The sequence below is a fragment of the Phocoena phocoena genome, chromosome 18 (assembly GCF_963924675.1).
Source record: "Phocoena phocoena chromosome 18, mPhoPho1.1, whole genome shotgun sequence".
Taxonomy (NCBI): domain Eukaryota; kingdom Metazoa; phylum Chordata; class Mammalia; order Artiodactyla; family Phocoenidae; genus Phocoena; species Phocoena phocoena.
Genome location: NC_089236.1, coordinates 15,777,668 through 15,796,859, shown reverse-complemented (window position 1 = coordinate 15,796,859; position 19,192 = coordinate 15,777,668). Strand labels below are relative to the sequence as shown.

Here is a 19,192-nt window from a genome sequence, read left to right as displayed (position 1 = left end):
ATAGCTATTACATTATCATTATTATTTTTATTATTATGAAAGCTTTAAAAAACTATAGCTCTCCAAGGAATCAACTCTAAGGTAATAATCATGTGGGAAAAGATACAAGGATATTTCTCACAGTGCTTTTTCATAAAGGGAAAAAACTGGAAACAACCAATGGGGGATTGGTTAATTAAACTGCAGGTATGGCGTGCATAATGGAATATTATGCACATGTTAAAATGATGACGTATACATACTGACATGGAAAGATATCAGTAGCATTGCTGAATTTAAAAAAACAAGCATAAAATGGCATGTGTTGTGATTCAATTAGTGCAAAATTATCTGCCTATATCTCTAGATGGCCTTTCAACAATACTGGAAAGATGTTCACCAAAGTGCAGAAAAGTGCATGTAGGGATGGGATTTGGAGCCATCTTTATTTTCTTCTATTTTCCACCACTGTTTCCTTTATAAAAATCCAAATCCGAAAAAATACAGGTCTCCTTCCCAGTTACCTGGTGACACATATTGGTATGATTATTTGCATCCTAACATCTTGAGTTACCTTGGTTTATCTTTCAAAATGGCTAGTATCTCTGGAGAACTGAGATGAGAACTGAGAGATGCTGTATTCACTTAGTTACGGTAAAATGCATGTTTTCTAAATCGAGGATATAGACCACAATCTGTTTAGATCCACCTACCCTCTATTCTTTGACTTTGAAAGGCAGATTCTAAAATAAGCTACATTATTAAGGGTCATTCAATTTTCACAGAAACAGTTTGATTTCGGTAGAAGGACATGCTGTTTAACACATAATGTGATTTTGTAGAGGTAAGGATGAAGTGCTGTGTTTTGTTCTGTTTTGTTTTTAACCTCCAGAAATTCTTGTCAAAATCACACCTGGCATTCTGAGAGGAGTGGGGTGGACTTCTAGAGGTTGACACGAACCCTGTCCCTACAGATGATTTGTACAGAGCAGAGTGACAACAATGTCTTAAAGGAACATGCAGTACCTCATTTGTCAGCATCCTCCCTGATATTGCAGATAAAAACAAAAGAAGTGAAAGTAAGATGGAAAGGTAGGGAACAGCAGGAAGCCACATATTCCAACTTGTTTAGGACTGAGTTTCCCATAGCCACATGCCAATGAGCTGCTCTCCCACAAAAGCCAAAATTTTTGGCGGTCCGGTGCCATAAAAGCCACTGGCAAATTCTAGGAATAGTCATAGGCTACTCTTAAAACACTGAAATCTCCCTAGATGTCAGAAAGTGTTTCACCTGGACATTTTAAGATAGGAAATTTGAGGGAGGAAAATCGTATCTAAGTGAATGACAAGTACACCAAGAATACATGATATGCCTTTAACTACGGATAAAAAATTTTTTAAAAAGGAAAAAATGATCTATTCTGTATTTCCAGTTTCTTATATTATGGCTCTAAGGTAAAATACATATTAGACTGGGATAAGTATGAGATATTTTAAAAACTAAGGTAAAACATTGTTCTACTCACTGGGTAGTTATCAAATACTACTCCAAGTGGGCCATTAGCTTTTTATGTCTCTCCAGGTTTCTCCAACTCAGCACTATTGACGTTTGGGGCCAGATAATTCTTTGTTGTGGGGACCTGTCCTGTAAGTTGTAGGATGTGTAGCAGCATCCCTGGCTCCTATCATACATACTAGAGGCCAAGCAGCACCCCTCCTCAGCCACGACAACCAAAAACATCTCCAGACGTCACCAAATCAAAACCACTCCCAGTTGCCAATCACTGATGTATGTAAGTTCTTATTGCTGAAGCAGAAAAGTTTTGTATGTTTTTTTGAATTTTGATAAAACTGTATTTCCTCAGATAGTATTCTTCGTCCACTTTTTAAACTCAAAGCTATATATTCCATTGCTTCATATATAATGTTTAATAAATAATTATTAAAAAGCTATTAGTATTACTTGGGAAGCTGCAAGGTTAGATGGTCTATATGGAGGTAGCCAGCAAAAAATCTATTTTTCTTAAAACTGGTCAAATAATATTATCAAGTTATTGTGACTGACGTGACCTATCTTCTGTGATGTGTGCCTCATACCCTCAAGAATGGCCAACAGTGCAAAATGTAAATGCTGTAAGCACTACACCTGAGAGCCAGTGGCGTTTGAAATTACCTAACCAGAAAGCAAAAGGCATCTTTAGTGAAAACCTGCAGGAGTTGCGTGGTTGCATAGCCAGGATTGTCCTACCCTGGCTGAGGTTTTGCTGCCAATAAGTGAAGCAAGCAAATAAGATGTAATGGGTAATTAAAGCCCAGCGAATTTAAGACATGAAAAAATAGGATTAATGGCCATCGATTATTTAAAACCCAACAAGCACACTGCCCACAGCATTCAACTTACAGGGAAGTATTTCTGAACAACACCGAAATCGATGAAGCCGATTACAATCCATACCACCAACGTCAAAGTTGAAATGATGATGATAAATGGGACAAAATACCCACTAAACCGGTCAGCCAGTTGCTGAATGGGTGCCTATGGAAATAAAACACGAAGACCGCGGGAAATTACAATCTCCAAAGAAATAAACCACCACAAGCATGGACAAGGACTGGGATTCCTGGCTCCCTCATTAACTACATTTATTAGTCAATCTCTCTACTCAGTAAAATCTGCCTGATTCTATGGGACTCTTGGAATAATTTCTAGAGAGAGGCAGCTGAAGTTATATTGCCTTTAAAATTCCTTCACGGGACTTCCCTCGTGGCACAGTGGTTAAGAATCCACCTGCCAATGCAGGGGACACGAGTTCGAGCCCTGGTCCGGGAAGATCCCACATGTCGCGGAGCAACTAAGCCCGTGCGCCACAACGACTGAGCTCTGCGCTCTAGAGCCCGCGAGCCACAGCGACTGAAGCCCGCGCGCCTAGAGCCTGTGCTCCGCAACAGGAGAAGCCACTGCAATGAGAAGCCCACGCACCGCAACAAAGAGTAGCCCCCACTCATCGCAACTAGAGAAAGCTTGCGCGCAGCAACGAAGACCCAACATAAAAAATAAATGAATTTTTAAAATAAATAATAAATAAAATAAAATCCCTTCATTACCTTGGACATCTGAGCCTCTTCTACCAGCTTCACAATCTGAGCCAAGGTGGTGTCGTTGCCCACGTGGGTGGCCGTGACGAGCACGGAGCCGTGGGCGTTCATGGACCCGGCGATCACCATGCTGCCGGGCTTCTTCGTGACAGGCATGGCCTCTCCTAGAGGTGGAGAGGAGACCAACGCCACGCGCTGAGCCCTGTCGGCATCCCTGGGGCCCGGCCAGGGTGCTGACGCCTACCCAGAGGGACGGAGTCCTCACCTGTGATGAGGGACTCGTCGGCCATGGTGCTGCCTTCCAGGACTTTCCCGTCCACTGGGAACTTGCCCCCGGGGACGACCTTGATGATGTCACCACGTTGCACCAGCTCCATGGGCACCTGCTCCTCTCTGCAACAGACGCCACTCAGGTTACACTCGCGGACCGCGCACGGGAGCTCACCCTCCTGGCCTGTCACCCAGGTCGGGTTCTAGACAAACCGCCTGCTTTACACTGAGCGGCAGTAACCACTTTATCCGCCATTTACAGGCTGAGTCAAAACTGTGCAGCTGCCAAGTACCAGGTGCTGTCCTAGTTCCTGGGAAGCCGGCTGTGAGCAGGACAGCCGAGTCCCAGCGCTCAGGAGGGCAATTCTGTGGAGCTAACAGACAACAAGCAAGATAGTCCCGGGTCTTAAATAAGTGCTGTGCTGACAACGATGTGACTGGAGGGCTTCCCTCGGTGGTGGCGGAGGAGGAGAGAAGTGGGAAGGCCTCACGCGAAGATGACATTTGAGCCGGACGACAAGAGGGCCCCATATACGGGGAAGGAAAACTCAAGGGAGAGGAAACAGCTAATGCAAAGGCCCTGAGGCGGGACAGAGGGGGCCTCTGATAAATAGGAAGCCAGCAAGCATGGCTGGAGGGACACGAGTGAAGCAGGCAGAACCCGGACCATGTCGGGTCTTGCAGGGCAAAGTGCAGGCTTTGGGCATTAAGGTTTTCAGTGGGAAAGGGACATAAGCCGGTTCGCATTTTCAAGTCAGCTCTCTGGCTGCTGCATGAGAATGGGCTGTAGGGGCAGCAGTAGAAGCTGACAGAAGGGTTCGGCTGTGGCAGCAGTGGCCTGGGCTGGAGACGGAGGGAAGGGATGCCCAGGAACTCTGGGGGGCATGATGTGTCAGCAAGATGTGTGTATGCGCTGAGCGCATACGAGAAGCAAGCATGAGCTCTTCGTTTCAGTTTGAGCAACTGGGTGGATGAGAAGTTGTTTAATGAGATGGAGACGCCTATGTAGAAGCGGCCATGGGAGGGAGAGGGAAGAGAAGGAGTGGAGAGGAGATGAAGATCTCTGTTCTCACATGTCAGGTCCAAGATGCCTACTTGACTTCCACGTAGACATGTCAAGTCGGGAGAGCAGGGAGCTGAAAACTGGATTCGGGCTGAGACTAGAGGTCAAATGGGGAAGCTGTCACAATATAGATAGGATCTAAAGCCTGAAATGGTACGAGCTTCCTCAGGAGTGTGCCTGGAAGAGAGACCTGGGTCCTGGGACATGCGCATGTCAGGAGGCTGAGCAGGCGGAAGGGCCAGCGAGGGATGGGGGCAGAAAAGGAGAGAGTGGGGCCTTCAGGAGGGAGCACCCATCGCACCACATCGCATACGGCGAGGTCGTTACCTAGACACAGATACGTGTAAAACTCATCACGCCGTACACTTGGGATTCGTGTACTTCAGTGAAGGTAAGTTATCTCTTAATAAAAAAAGGCATATTTTAAAGGGACAGAAAAGGGGGTAGATGCTGGTGAGAGGCTGCAGTGATGATTAAATAAGAGCAGTGGTTGATTTGGTTCATGGAAATGACGTGATGTCTTTGGCAAAAGGGATCTCAGAAACCGGTGGAGGGACAAGGTTGGCTGGCACGGGCTGAGGAGGGGCTGGGAGGTGAGGAAACAAGAAAGCAGCCGAAGACAACGTTCAAAAGAAGTTCTGTGTGAAAGAGAAGAGAAAACCAGCAGTAGAAGAGCGTGTGCATTAAGACATGAAATTGTGAATTGTGAGTATGTGTGAACTGTCTGCCGGGGAGAACGGTCCCACAGAGAGCGAGAGAGACAGATGGGGGGACAGGAGGGGACGACAGGAATAGAGTCATCCAGGGAGCGAGGATGGCTTTGGCAGCATCTCCCTGAAAGCGTCACAGGGACCAAATTTACTTAACTGTATATGTAACGTTGGCTCATGAACCAATGGGGAGAAAGTCAGAAAAGCAGGGGCATAGAGCAAGCGGGGCTCTGAGGTTATTTTATGCCTTCCTTTCATTCTACAAAGACTACATTTAAACTATCACAGAGAGAGGGCACAAAAAAGCCACCTTACCTGAGAAGGAAAACCAGACATGTATTGAGTGCAGGTGCTGTGCTCGATATTGACAGGAATCCTCCCCAAACCACGTGAGGTAGGTGACAGTCACCCCTATTTGTTCCCAGGTTGACCTGAGATGCTGCCTGTGGGCACCGAGGGCAGGGCCCGCTGCACAGTCAGTGCTGGTGACTTTGACCATCACCTGACGGACGTGTTCACTGTTGACCGGCCTCTATGTACCAGGCACTGTGCTGGGCTGGGGTTACACACAGGACAAAACTCTCAGGTCTATGACCTAATAACTAAAGTCAAGCTGGTTTATTTAAGTTCAGTAATGGCCACAATAAAAGAAAGGGAGCACGGAAAAGGAGAGACCTTTAAAGGGGAAGCGGGCAGCAGTCTGAGTCTTGCGTGCTGGGAACAGATGTGTAAATCTGTTTGGTGGCTGGGGGGACAATAAATGAAAAGAAGGGGAGGATCTCTACAACCGAGAATATCCTCTGCTTCTTTTTAAAGTCTCCCAGAGATGGAGACGCCCAGGCTCCAAAACTCCCCTCCAAGGCCCATCTGCACAGCCTGGAGTTTACCGTCCACAGAGGTCTCCGTGGCAAGAGAAGCCTGTGTCAAAGAAGGAGCAGCTGCTCCCGTAGAAAGGAGGTGACGACGGGGCTGTGGGCAGAGCCTCCTCTCCCATAACCTGCCTCCTAAGCTTTAAAATGTTTGCTTAAAAATCGTGATTCTTGCCTCAAATGTCCACTGGGTATCTTTCTAAGAAATCGTTAGTGAGGCTCATCTCTGCTTCATCTAACTTTGAATTTCCCCTTTGAATCTGAATTAACCATATCTTTCTTACTCTGAACAGCTGAGTTTATGGGGAACAGCCCTCTAGGGGGGCAGGTGGCTCCTTCTGGTGAGTTCCCAGTCCCATTTCTGCTTCAGAAGCTCATGTCCCCCAAACGCCAAGCTGTGGGAATACAGTTTTTTCCAAGCATTTCTTCAGCTCTGAGGGTTTCTGCCGGCAGCCTGCTCACCTCACCTGTCCCCTCTTCTCTACTCTCCTGCCTCATCTAACACAAAGCAAAAAGACGAAGAAAAAACTTACAAAAGAAGGGCCACTGGGCTATATAACATGTATAATTCCGTTTTCCTAATTATAAGAAAAAGAACACTTCAACGTGGGAGATTGGGGACCCGCTGTGCAGGCCTCACAGTGTCAAGCACACGCACATGTATGATGCATTTCTTTAACATCTGACAGTCATTTCATGCATTCAACTAGTGAGGATCTGAGCGCCTGCTATGTAGTCCCAGGACGACTGGAGGCACCAAGTGCTCCAGGCCCCAGAGGACAAGGCAGTCTGACCAGGGGACAAGGGATCAGGCAAAGGGGAAGGAAGAAAGGCCTTCGTTGGAGGGCGGGGGGGTGGGAGAGTGCAGGGGCGCCTCCTCCTGGGACCCGCCAGTGGGGTGGCTGGGAGGAGATGGAGGGATGTCAGGACCAGAGGCTGAGCCCAGGAGGCACAGGCGCAGAGGCCAAGTCTCACGTGTGCGTCTAGGGATGCGGACCTTATCCTAAACCTCTGAAGGACTGGCAGCTACAGAGTATCAGATCTGTGCCTCCAAGAGCTGGATAGTTTGCATGTGGAAAACATCAGGAAGGAGACAAGGCTGGAGCAGGAGGCCAGGGAGGGGCTGTTGCGGGGCTTTAGGGGAGAGAGCCCGGTGGCCTGAACAAGCATGGCAGCGGTGGGAGGGGCAGCGGCCGGGGCCACCAGAGCTTGTGGAGCCGGAATCAAGAGGACGGAGACCAGCTGTGTGGACGAGGGAAGGGAAGGGGTTGCAGAGGACAGCCACTGAGATCTGACGTAGGTTTGGGAATGAAGACACGAGGTCGGAGAACACAAAGACAACAGGGCCAACGCTGAAACCCCGACTATCACCCACATTTAAGGAATGAGGGGCGCGAAGAGAGTGCACAAAGGGAAACGCAAGTAGCAGCTAGGGAAGAAACTACCACTGATCATCTACGCAGATGCTCCTGTCACCTAAGACTCCGGGCGGAGAGGATGGACACGTGCCTCTGGCAGAGGGACAGAGGGAGGGACGGGCTGAGTCCCTCTGAAAGGAGCCAGCTGAGGCGCAAAGCCCCGGTGGCCTGCAGGAGGCTCCGCAGACCTGTCCACGCCGGCAGAGGCCCAGGCCCTGCAGGAGGCTGCCTGGGGCCTCTGGCACAGCACATGCCACGTTACAGGAAGCGAGAGAGCGGCCCTGGCCCTGGCAGGGCAGGTGTGACCACGGCCCGAGCACCCCGTCAGGAAGGTGGGGTAGGAGTGACCACTCCCACCTGTCTGACGGACACGAACTGCAAAACACAGGAGGGGACCCAGCTCCAAGCACGTGGCCTGTCTCAGGCAAAGCCAGAAAGAACTCTGGTCTTCTGGCTCCTAGCTTAAAAAGTGATACCACCACACGTGGTGGCAGAAGCCAGGCACACAATGTGGGAAAGAACCGGGAGATGCCAGGTGCGGCCCCGCCCTCCTTCCGCATCGCGGCCGGCCTGAGCCTTCTGGCAAAGACCCTCATCTCCTTGTACTCAGATCGGTGGAGCTGCCCGGGGGGTTGGCGTCCTGCCGTCACAGGCCCTTGGAAATGAAAGGCAGAAAGTAAACGCAGCTGTTCATGGCTCAATCCCCAATCTGAACGCCTGCACAGCTCGGGCACTCTCATGTCATTAATTTATGAGGAAAAAGGCAGCCAAGGTACACAACCATGCAGAGCCACCAAAGTGGTCACAAGCCAGCCGCACTGTCACACGGGCTCCTCCCGGCCAGGAGACAGGGCAGCGGAGGCTTAGCAGGAGCCTGTGTCTCCAGGGGCCCAGCCCCCTCTCTGCTGCTCACCTGCCACGGACTCTGGACAAGGTACTTCCCTCCCGAGCTGGGCGCCCGAGGATAGGCGCCCCCTCACGAGGAAGCCATCAGGGTTACATTCGATTATCTACGCGCAGAGCTGGGTAGCATACGTGGCACACGGCAAACTCTCCAATCTCAGCCGTCACTACCATAATTCTGATTATTACTTAAAAACCAGTGTGCAGGCAAAAGCCGGTGCTGCTGTGCTTGGTCAGCCGGAGCCTCGGAAACTTGCAATCCTCACGTCTCACTCACTGGCCCAGGGGCCTTCGGGAAGGAAGGGACCCGCCTTGGCCTCAGGGGCCTGTCTCTCTAGGAAACCAGCAAGAGTATGATGGACCAGCGGGAGGGGCACCGATGGTTGCTTCAGTGGTGGGAGAGTTCGGAGTAGGTCGTACTGGATGGTAAGAATCAGCAGAGACGGGGACACTGGGGATAGTAAGAATTCGACAGATGATGGCTCTAAGCGGAGGCCCCGGCGGGGGGATGCCTCTTCTTCCACCGGTGCGGTGGGGAAAGGCAGCTTTGCAGGCTGAGTGACAGGAAACTGATGGGTTTCCCATCACAGTTTCTATTCTCAAGTCAGAAGTGAGATCACAGGCTAAAGGGGAAAGTGGTGGGTCCAGAGAGATTTCAGGAATGCGAGGGAGGCCTAGAAATAATCATTGCCTAGAAGAGGAAAATGAGGCTGACCGGAGAAACACAGAAGCCTTAATTGGTAAAAATGCCCACGTTATTAAATACGCTTTAAGAGTGTAAAGAACACGGGCTCTGCAACCAGCAGCGTAGGTTCTGTCCTAATTCCACTACTTAATACCTGTGTGACCCTGGGCCAGTTGCATAGCCTCTCTGAACCTCAGTCTCTGCATCTGTACAATAAGGGTAGTAAAAGTCCCTTCCTCATAAAGCTTTTTCTTGGATAGATTAAATGCAAACAGGTTAGTATAGCATCTGGCAAACAGTAAATGCCATATAAGTCCCAGCAATAACGACAGTGAGCATTATTGTTTTTAACGTCTGCCAACCTGATAAAGAAGAAAAATAGTTCTCCCATTTTTATTCTTTGGCAAGTTGAACCCCTATCTCTCAGCCTGTCCAAATCCTCCAGATCCTGTGGGCGAGACCCAGCTCATACTCCATGTTCTGTGAAGCTCTGCTTGACCACCACGAGCCTTCCTCTCCTAAGTTCCAGAAATACTGCCTGTATCTCTCACTCATCATCTAGCAAACATACACCCCCTTGAACCCTTGCTTATCTTTTAGTATATAAAAGCTTTGTTTACTTAACTGGACTGAGATGGGGCATCTTCCTAACATGTACCGTCTTTGCCGGCCCTCACCAGGTCTAGTGTCACGTCCTTCACACGATAGGTGTGCGATGTGTAGCACGCAGGGCTGATCTAAATCGATCAAGGATGTGTGATGAAGACAACCCACCTGATGATTAAGTTGTCCTCCCCAAGGGTCACGACGGTGGCTTCCGTGTCTTGTAGAGACATGAGTTTGGCGAGGGCTTCTGAAGTTTTGCTCTAAGAAATAACCAGAAGGTAGAATGAGAGCGATACTAAGCTGGCCTGTGCAAACCCAGACCATCAATCACAAGGCTGGCGTTAGAGAAAACCCCGCAAGAAAAGGCTGCCTCCATAACGCGGCCCCTCTGCACGCCTGCGGGCTCTCCCGGGATGATGTCACTCACTGCCCATCGACACGCAGCCGTGCCATCCCCGCGCCGAGTGTATAGTGCAACTGAGTTCTATGAATTACATTTCATATTGAAGAAACAATGCCAGTCTGCCCAATGACTGTTTTCTTTTAGGTTCAATTTAATTTCTTTTAGGACCTGAGTCCCACTCTCTTATATTAGGATACATTGAAATCTGGGAACAATGCAGGGTGCTAAAAATGGCACGACCCTATGGTGGAAATGTGGATTTCTAGACTAGGAAGCTACACACTCAGTTATGTACCAAGAGGTTCGGTACGAGCTCTGACCCGAAATCCAGGGTTCTTTCCACTGCACGATGCATCTGAACAAAGGTTTTAATAATTAACCAGATTAGCTGGGATTTCAGAAGCAGAGACCAGTTTGGAGATTGGTGGTCAAAACACCTAATTATACATAGGTTTCATGTTTCTTTAAGCCTTGCCCTAGATTGTGTATGATTAGTAATTCTAAACATGGTGCTCAGATAAATTAAGGTTTGTGTTACTGAGGAAACAGTTCTTCCTTAAACCTGAGGCTGCAGTTACCTTTGCCACGTGTTCCAGCCACCGTCCCAGGGCAATGAACACGAAGAGCATGGGGGGCGTGTCAAAGAAGGTCACCGGGCTCCTCTCCGCCTTCTCGGCGATGGCCACCACCAGGATGACGAGGGAGTAGACGTAGGCGATGCTCGTGGCCAGCACGATGAGCACGTCCATGCTGGCCGCCCTGTGTCTCAGAGATTTGTAGGCCTGCACGTAGAAGTACCAGCCCCCGAGGAACTGAAAGGTGGTGAGGGAGAGTGACCTTTGTGACAAGGGCCCTCGGGACTGTAAATACCCTGGGCTCCCCCTCGACGCTGACATGACTTTTTTCCTCCATAAGTGATGTGTACGAAATGTACTTCCTGATTCAGAGGACTTCTGACCACAGGAGTGGCTGATCCAGGGAGACCTTTAAGACCCAGAGCACTGGACAACCTAGAAGTCCATCAGTAGGAGAACGTTCAAGATGGTGAAAGAAATCATGGTGCGTTCATACTGTGGACAGTGCTATGCGGTCCCTGAAGACAATGTGTTAGGCCCCTAACCGCTGGTGTACGTGGTTAAGTGAAAAAGCCAGTTATAAATCAGTGTATCTAGTATTATCCTATTTCAGCCAAAAAGAAAGCCTGTGTCTATAGTATGTGAACATATACACACACGTACATACGCACGTAAATATGTGTTTTTTTCTATGCAGATGAAGATCTGGAAAAACCAAATTGAGCCTATAAACACTTGCCCCCAGATAATCCTAATTAATATTAATTAATTCTAATATTAAGTCAGGAGTTTCATTTTCTATTCCAAAATAAATGGAAGGCACACTTCCCACTAGAAATACAGCTAGCTACTTAATGCGGTCCCCAGGGCAGAAGTAACACGAAGCCTGCCCCTTTTAAATTATGATTCCTCAGGACCACGTTTCAGTCATTCAAGCCAAGACGTGGAAGAGAGCAGCATGAGCCCCAGGGTGGTCCAGCTGCTGCTTCTAACATCGAATTCAGCTGAACAATAGGCAAACAAGACACACTGGATCACCAAGCCTTGCTGCAGGGGGCTGCTGCTCCAGGGGGAGTCTGGTCATGTGTGGAACTGCCCGTGTTAGAGGACGCCCCCCAGCTGGTCATAAGACAGAAAAAAGCAGCAGCTGGCTGGGTGGTGGGAAAGCAGCAACGAAGCTGCACTTGGAGCGCTCTGAAGGGCTGTGCTGGCCTAAGAGGACAGAGCACCTGCTGGCCACACACAGGCACGCTGGGCAGGTGTGCCCACCCCCCGATACGCACCTGGACAAAGGTACACAAGATAAAGAAGACGAGGTTCAGGATGGACAGTCCCGGGATGATGTTGTGGTCCAGGAGCATAGACTCGTGGGGCTCGTGGCTGGGTATCAACATATAGATCATTAAACCCATGACAGGGATGCCAAACACCAGGCTGCACAGGAAAGACTTCTTCCACCTGGAAAGAAACACAGCAACACCGACATATCAGGTACCGCCGGTCACCTGGCTTCTGGCCCCGTCCCCTCCCGAGGACTTGGTTTGAGACTGGCCCCTGCCACATGTCTGGGACAGACCACCAAGGGCTAAAGTGAAAGCAAGGCTCTCTCCCTACATTGGCCATCTGAGGGGAACATCAAAGGTCTAAACTTCACTGCAAGGATGCTCCAGAGACGTTTAGACACAGCCCCTGCCTGCCCGTGGCTGACGTGGCACCTGCAATCTACAGGTGAGGCGACCGAGGTCCAGAAACTGAGAACTCAGCCCCAAAGAGGTGGACCATCCTCAGCCTATGGCTGCTCCCGCTCTTTTTTCAAACCGCAATCGTTTATAGACTCCCAAGAAAAAAACAGATAAAAGGAACGTTTCATTAGTATAAACTTATACATTCAACTTTTAAACTATTACTTAAAATAGAGTCAGTGTGAACAGTGCAGCTGCCTTGGTGAAGTTTGAAATCAGGGTCACAGGTGACAGCCATGGTCTCACATCAGCCTCACCATCCACAAAATTCCAACCGAGTGCTCTTGGAAGCTGTAGGAGGCATAGCCTCAACGCTGATCTGAAGACCACGGGCCTGCGAGATCGGAGTCTTACACTCCCAGGCCCCTGCCTGCAAGCCCCGAAAAGACCTCGCTTCCTACCCCACTCCTCTCAGACCGACAAACTTCCACTCATTCTTTGAGGCTCAGATCGTGTGTCCCCTGCTTGTTAGCTTCCCAGACTCCCCAGAACCCACCTGCATCATTGCTCACCCACTCTTCCCAGCCCAACCAAGGGCCCCTCTAAGGTAGGGGTGACACCCTATTCACCCCTAGCACCCCGCACAGTGCCCTGCATACAACAGCGGGCTTGTGTTTGTTGAATGAATGAGTGAACATCTGCAACAGTGAATGAGCTCAGGTCTCCTGCTTCCCGAGCCATTTTCTTTCCACTTGGCCGTAATTCCTGTCCTCGGATCCTAGATCTCGACCCACTCCAGTAAAGTCTTGAAATACTATAAAAGAAAGAACCCACTCTTCCCTTCCTCTCAACGTAAGTACTGTCCAATCTGTTAGCGACCAGCCATAGGTAACTATTTAAATTAAAATTAGTTAAAATGAAGGGAAATTAAAAATTCACTTCCTGAGTCACACTGGCTGCATTTCATACTGGGCAGTGCAGATATAGAGCGTTTCTGTCACAGCAGAAGGTACCGTGGAACAGCGTTGTTTTAGAGGATTAACGTTACGAGGGTGAAGGCAACTAATTCAGCAGAAGGTGCCGTGGAAGGTGGAGGTAGCAGGGACACCAATCAGCACCGAATGAGGTAGAGGCGGGCCAGGGGAGAGGCAGCCCTTAGAGCTACAGTTTATCTTCTGTGTTCTACCTACTGCTTTATTTCCAGCTTGTGGTCCAAGTGATGAGCGCTGGGGTTCCTCTGGGCCAGGGAGACATGAAAGCCGATTTCCTTGTTATTAGAAAGAGGAAACAAGAAAGAAGGCACTTGGTTAAAACAGGCATCGGTAGAAACCATTTTACATCTTTGGAAATAAGAAAGCTAATCTAGGGCTACCCTGGTGGCGCAGTGGTTCAGAGTCTGCCCGCCAATGCGGGGGATGCGGGTTCGAGCTCTGGTCTGGGAGGATCCCACACGCCGCAGAGCAGCTGGGCCTGTGAGCCACAATTACTAGGCCTGTGCGTCTGGATCCTGTCCTCCGCAACAACAGAGGCTGCGATGGTGGGAGGCCCGCGCACCGTGATGAGGGGTGGCCCCCACTTGCCACGACTAGGGAAGGCCCATGCGCGGAAACGAGGACCCAACGCAGCCATAAATAAATAAATAAATACATTAAAAAAAAAAAAAAAAACAACAACAACAAAAAACAAGTTTTTTAAAAAAAAAAAAAAGAAAGAAAGAAAAAGTTAATCTAAAACTGCCTCAGAGGACTGTATTTGTTTTTCCGCTCACGACTTCTGTCCCCACGTCACTGTACAGATCCCGTCGGAGGTTCCACAGCAACTGCTGCTCCTTCTGTGGGCAAAGGCAGCAGATGCCGGGAGGTGACTTAGCACACCCTGAGCTGATCGATGTTGAGTTATAAACTCGGGATCTGTGAGTTATGGACTCCCCAGTATCAAGCGGTCGGGAGTATTGCTCTCTGTAGGAGGAAACTGAAGGTCAGGGATTAAACTCCCGTCCAAAGCTACAGCATCATCGGAAGCTCTGAATCCAGCTGCAGGTCCCCCCACCCCGGCTCCAGCCCAGGCCTCTCCCAACGAGCAGACCTTGGCTCCGGCAGTATCTGGTTTTCTCAGGGATTATCTCAAGCAATTCTTTCACCGTTTTGCTCCTCCACCCTCTCTATCTTATTTGATCTGGTCGCTAAATCTCTGATTCCCTGTATAAAATTATCCAGGAAAGGTTGTCAGGAAATGTCCTGTCAGTCAGCACGATGTAAAGAGGGGCCCTGGGACTCTGATGTTCGGATTTTACACAAAAATTATGTGTTATGTTGGAAGAAAGAGCATGTAAGGCCATCTAACGACAAATCCTTTACAACTAATACCGGCCCAATTACATCAGGAAAAGATGCCCCAGAGATGCAGGAATGGGGGCCAGACATTGGCAATATACCTTAAGTAAGAACTAGCAGGGGACTGCAGTGGGCTGGGCAGTTGGGTGGAGGCCAGCAAGGATTGGTGCCTCAGTTGACTTCTCTCCCTCATTAATGCCTTATCGCTACTGTTCTGTAAGACCCGTGGGGTGGCAGAAACTGGATGCCCACTGAGCTTGGAACTAGAGATCTGGGTTGGAACACCAGCTCTGCAACCTTTAGCTGGGTACCAGGGATCAAAGTCTCCTAACCTCTCTGGGGGCTCTCTCCTCATCTGATACAGAAGCTGCGTTGTCTGCCTCTAAGATTGAGGCACCGTATCAACAACAGTAGCAGCATTTGCACCTCAAAGGGCTCTGCATGGCCAGACAAGAGACAGCATCTCTCTTCACACACACACACACACACACACACGAAAATTTAGAACAACTTGAAGCCTGCTATGAGATGTTGAATTTCATAAGCAGTAGTTTCTGCTCAACTTCACCATTCGTTGTTATGAGTTCATCTTGCTCGGTTTTGACCATCTTGACCCATTCAGATCCCCACTAATGCTCATCCTCTCCTGGTGTGGTATGATACAGACCTGAGAGAGGACACAGAATGTCTGTGGACAAAGTGAGGGAACGATGAGGGTGGGAGTACAGAAAACTACTGTGATTGATTTTCCAAAGGAGAAATGACTAAACTCTCCACCTGTAAAGGAGGCCTAGTATAGTGGTCAAACGCAGTGTAATTCTTCCCAACACCAACATTCCTTTGGTCTGTAGATACGTGACACAGATGTAAATATTACTTAAAAAACTTACAATTAGGCAATTTTTTGGGGGGGGGTCACACCGCATGGCTTGTGGGATCTTAGTTCCCCAACCAGGGATCGAACCCAGGGCCGCTGGCAGTGAAACACTGGACAGCCAGGGAATTCCCACAATTAGGCAATTTAATACCATGTGCCAGGAATCTTGGCAATACTGCTGTTTCTCAGGGAATATCTGAAATTAAAGCAATAATAATGTCCTTTTCTCCCCATCTTTTTCTTACTCATTCACCGATTCCCCCCTCAAATTATCTGATATTTACTAAACGCTCACAAGTTGAGTCACCTTATTTCCATGGGAAATCTTGAAGGATTTTAGATTAGGTGATTTTTTTTTTTCGCTTAGCTATATTTTGCTCATTTTTCTATGATGATTATAAATCACTGTGTTTTAAAAGGTGGGTACAACATTCTTCTGATAAATGATTTACCTCGATAATTTTGACAATATCCCGCGGACCGATAACTTCAGGATCAAACTTCACGTGGGCTTTGCTGGTGGCAAGAGCCACAGAGGCGTAGGTGATGCCGTTTGTCCTTGTGAGTTTGGACTCTATGTTGTGAACACAGGAAGTGCAGGTCATCCCCGTGATCTGCGGCAAAGGATGACAAAGATCCCACTGACCCAGGATCCAGAGGATCCCACCAAAGGCACACAGGGAGTTGGGTTAACAGGCAGCCACCAGTCTGTCCTCCTTCCCAAGATGCTGGACTCACAACCCCCAGGTGCAAGATTTTCACCCCGGACATTCCCGCAGGAGCCTCGGGGATATAAACAGTGGTTCTTCCTCAACACACGTACAGGAGACCAATCACTAAGCAGATGGCAAGGACCGAGGCCCCACTCGCAGCTCTGCTAACAACGGGCTTTCACAGCACTCTACGCCCTGTGCTGGTTACGCATTTCTGCCACCCCTGCTGTGTGCACTGAGAAAGCAGTTCCGAGTGAGCCAGCCACCCCTGTACTATCCATTAGGCAAGCCGGGCAACTCACTCTTCTGAGTATCAGTGGTCAGCACTTCCCAGAATACAAATTAAATACAGACATGAAATGCCTGAGCGTGTGACGACAATACAACTATAGGACACTGTAATAAGGAAAAAAAACATTGTTCAAAAAGATGTTTTCACCTTCCCCACTGATTGTCTTGCTCTAGATTTCCACACCGCAGTGTGAGCAGAGATGCGCACCTCGGGCCCTGGAGGTCTAACCCAGCGAGTACTACACTGTGCCCCTCTGCACACACCGAGGCCCAGCCAGAGCAAAGGATTTGCTCTGCAAAGAACTCCACTTCTCGGGAGCTCAAAGTGCCACGTGTGTCCGCAGTACTTTTTCTTCATACATTTACTTACCTACCGCTAATGGCACTGACTAAACATAGCAAGGAAGTTTTCACTTCGGTAAACAGCGTTATTCAATTCCTTGTGGATTCCTTCTAAGTCTCCCTTTATTTGCACAAAAAGAGCTTTGCGCAGAAGTGTTTGTGAACACAGCATATTCGAAATACTAGAGCTATCTTCTGTCCTCGATGATTTGTTGACTAGCGCCGCTGGCAGCAGTGGGCAGACAGGAAACAATACCAGCGCCTCGTCCCTCCGCTCCCCAGCAGCCCTGGAAACAGCACCACCCCCGGCGTTCACCCCGGACTGAGCGCCTGGGGACACTCTGGTCACCAGGTACCTTGTAGACACACCTGTGCCTACAAGGTGGCCCCGACTGCCTCGCTCACTCCCATCCCGTCCTGGGGCCTCGAGACGCCTCTGGCATTCCAGCTTCCTCTTGGCCTCACGGGAAGTGTTCCTGTTCGACTCCCTCGAGCCACAAGCTCAGGGCAGCTGCCGTCTCCAATTCCTCTTCCTCCAACGCCATTGCCTCCTCCTCCCGATACCCTGACGCGCCTGGCGGGACCTGGTGGGACGCGCGCCTGCGACTTTCTGACATAGTGGACATTCCTTCACAAAACGAGCAGGTCCTTGTCACTGGCTTCAAAGGAAAACCCAATAGCAACGAACAGGATACATGCAAGAAGGGGGAACATCCTGACCACAACCCTGGTTGCCGTCAGAAGGCCTCCGTGGGCTGTCTCAGGCCTGCACCCCCTGGCCCCCGCTCCAGCCCAGCTGCTGCGCTTACAATCAGCTCGAGGTCGCCGTCTGAGCCCGCGCAGTCCTCCATCACCTCTGCCTTGAAGCCCAGGTCCTGGATGAGCTGCGCTATCTCCAGGGGCTGGATAACTTCCGGGTTATACTTCACCTCTGCCTTTCCAGCCATCAACGCAACCAGCACAGAGAGAATCCCTGAAACCAGCAGGGCACAGCTGGAACACTCCAGGCAAGGCCTCGGGGGATGATGTGTTCAACATAAGCTAACAAAGAAAAACCTCTGCCCCAGAAGCTTCTAGAACAGTGGTTCTCACACTTGGCTGTGCATTAGGATCACCTGGGGTGGGGGGCAGGGGGAGGGCTTTTAACAATCACCTGACTGGTGATTAACTCTTAACCCAGACCAATTAAATCAAAATCTCTCAGGGTGGATACCAGGCATCTTTTTCCCCCTTTTTAAAGCTCCCCAGGTGATTCTCACACTTTATTGGGCATATGACTCACCTTAGGCCCTGGTTAAAGCAAAGACGCTGATTCAGTGGGTCTGGGGAGGGTGTGAGGTTCTGCAGGCCTGCCCCTCTCCCAGGCACGGCCCATGCTGCTGGCCCGGCGGGCGCCGCTCTGAGGCAGGCTCTGGGGGACACAGGTGCGGGCACACACCTCAAAGCAAGGGACAGTGTCTGCAGCAGGCAACTGCTGTCACGTAACGGGTGTACTTTTTTCTCCACTTCCAGACACAGGAGAAAAAAATCACTTTCAAAAGTGGTTTTCCATACTCTTCTTCAGTTTTTAATCACTTTCAGGAATGAAAAAAATCCTGCGGACTATCTTGCTACCACTGTTGTTTAGTTTAAGGGGGAAAGAAAGGTTCATTCACATAAATGAAAGGAATGATGTGCTTTAGAAAGAATGTCATAAAGGATAAATATGAGGGATTCAAGTCGGGAAGAGAATCATGGGCCCTGTGAGACACAGGTTAGCTTTTGAGCCGCCAGCCCACAGGCGACAGAGGAGCTCCTAGAACACCTTGGTTTGAGAGCCACCTTCTAGAGCTCCAGGAAGCTGCAGGCTTGATGAGCAGGAGGCGGGAAACATGTTATCCTTGAGCCGGAGCAGAAAGACCCACGTACGGAGCCACAGGAAGAGAGAAGGTGACCCCGGAGGCCAGCAGAGTCACGGTTAAGATATTTTCCAAACAAAAAATTGGGACAGGATTTTCGCTGCGCTCTCAGCTTTAAGAAACCAGATTGGTGGGCTTCCCTGGTGGCGCAGTGGTTGGGAGTCCGCCTGCCGATGCAGGGGACACGGGTTCGTGCCCCGGTCTGGGAGGATCCCACATGCCTCGGAGCGGCTGGGCCCGTGAGCCATGGCCATTGAACCTGCGCGTCCGGAGCCTGTGCTCCACAACGGGAGAGGCCACAACAGTGAGAGGCCCGCGTACCGGGGAAAAAAAAAAAAAAAAAACAGATTGGCAATGTCGTTTAGAGGACAAAACTTCGGCATTTCCGCAACACGCTATGATTTACAATGACAACAGGACAGAATGAAGGCTATTTATGTGTTTGACCGTAAGAGGCTTTGGAAGGGAAAACCACAGAC

General features: G+C 49.6%; 1 protein-coding gene across 1 annotated transcript in view; it reads right to left on the bottom strand.

Annotated features, from left to right (window-relative positions):
* ATP7B (ATPase copper transporting beta) overlaps nt 1–19,192 on the bottom strand; it is a 53,834-nt gene that overhangs the window by 11,035 nt on the left and 23,607 nt on the right. The window contains exons 4-12 of the mRNA XM_065895906.1: nt 17,625–17,788; nt 15,922–16,083; nt 13,450–13,526; nt 11,861–12,035; nt 10,581–10,814; nt 9,768–9,859; nt 3,341–3,468; nt 3,085–3,239; nt 2,381–2,515 (exon numbers count right to left, since the gene is read on the bottom strand). Coding sequence (XP_065751978.1) covers nt 2,381–2,515; nt 3,085–3,239; nt 3,341–3,468; nt 9,768–9,859; nt 10,581–10,814; nt 11,861–12,035; nt 13,450–13,526; nt 15,922–16,083; nt 17,625–17,788 — 1,322 coding nt within the window. The remainder of the gene's footprint in view (nt 1–2,380; nt 2,516–3,084; nt 3,240–3,340; nt 3,469–9,767; nt 9,860–10,580; nt 10,815–11,860; nt 12,036–13,449; nt 13,527–15,921; nt 16,084–17,624; nt 17,789–19,192) is intronic.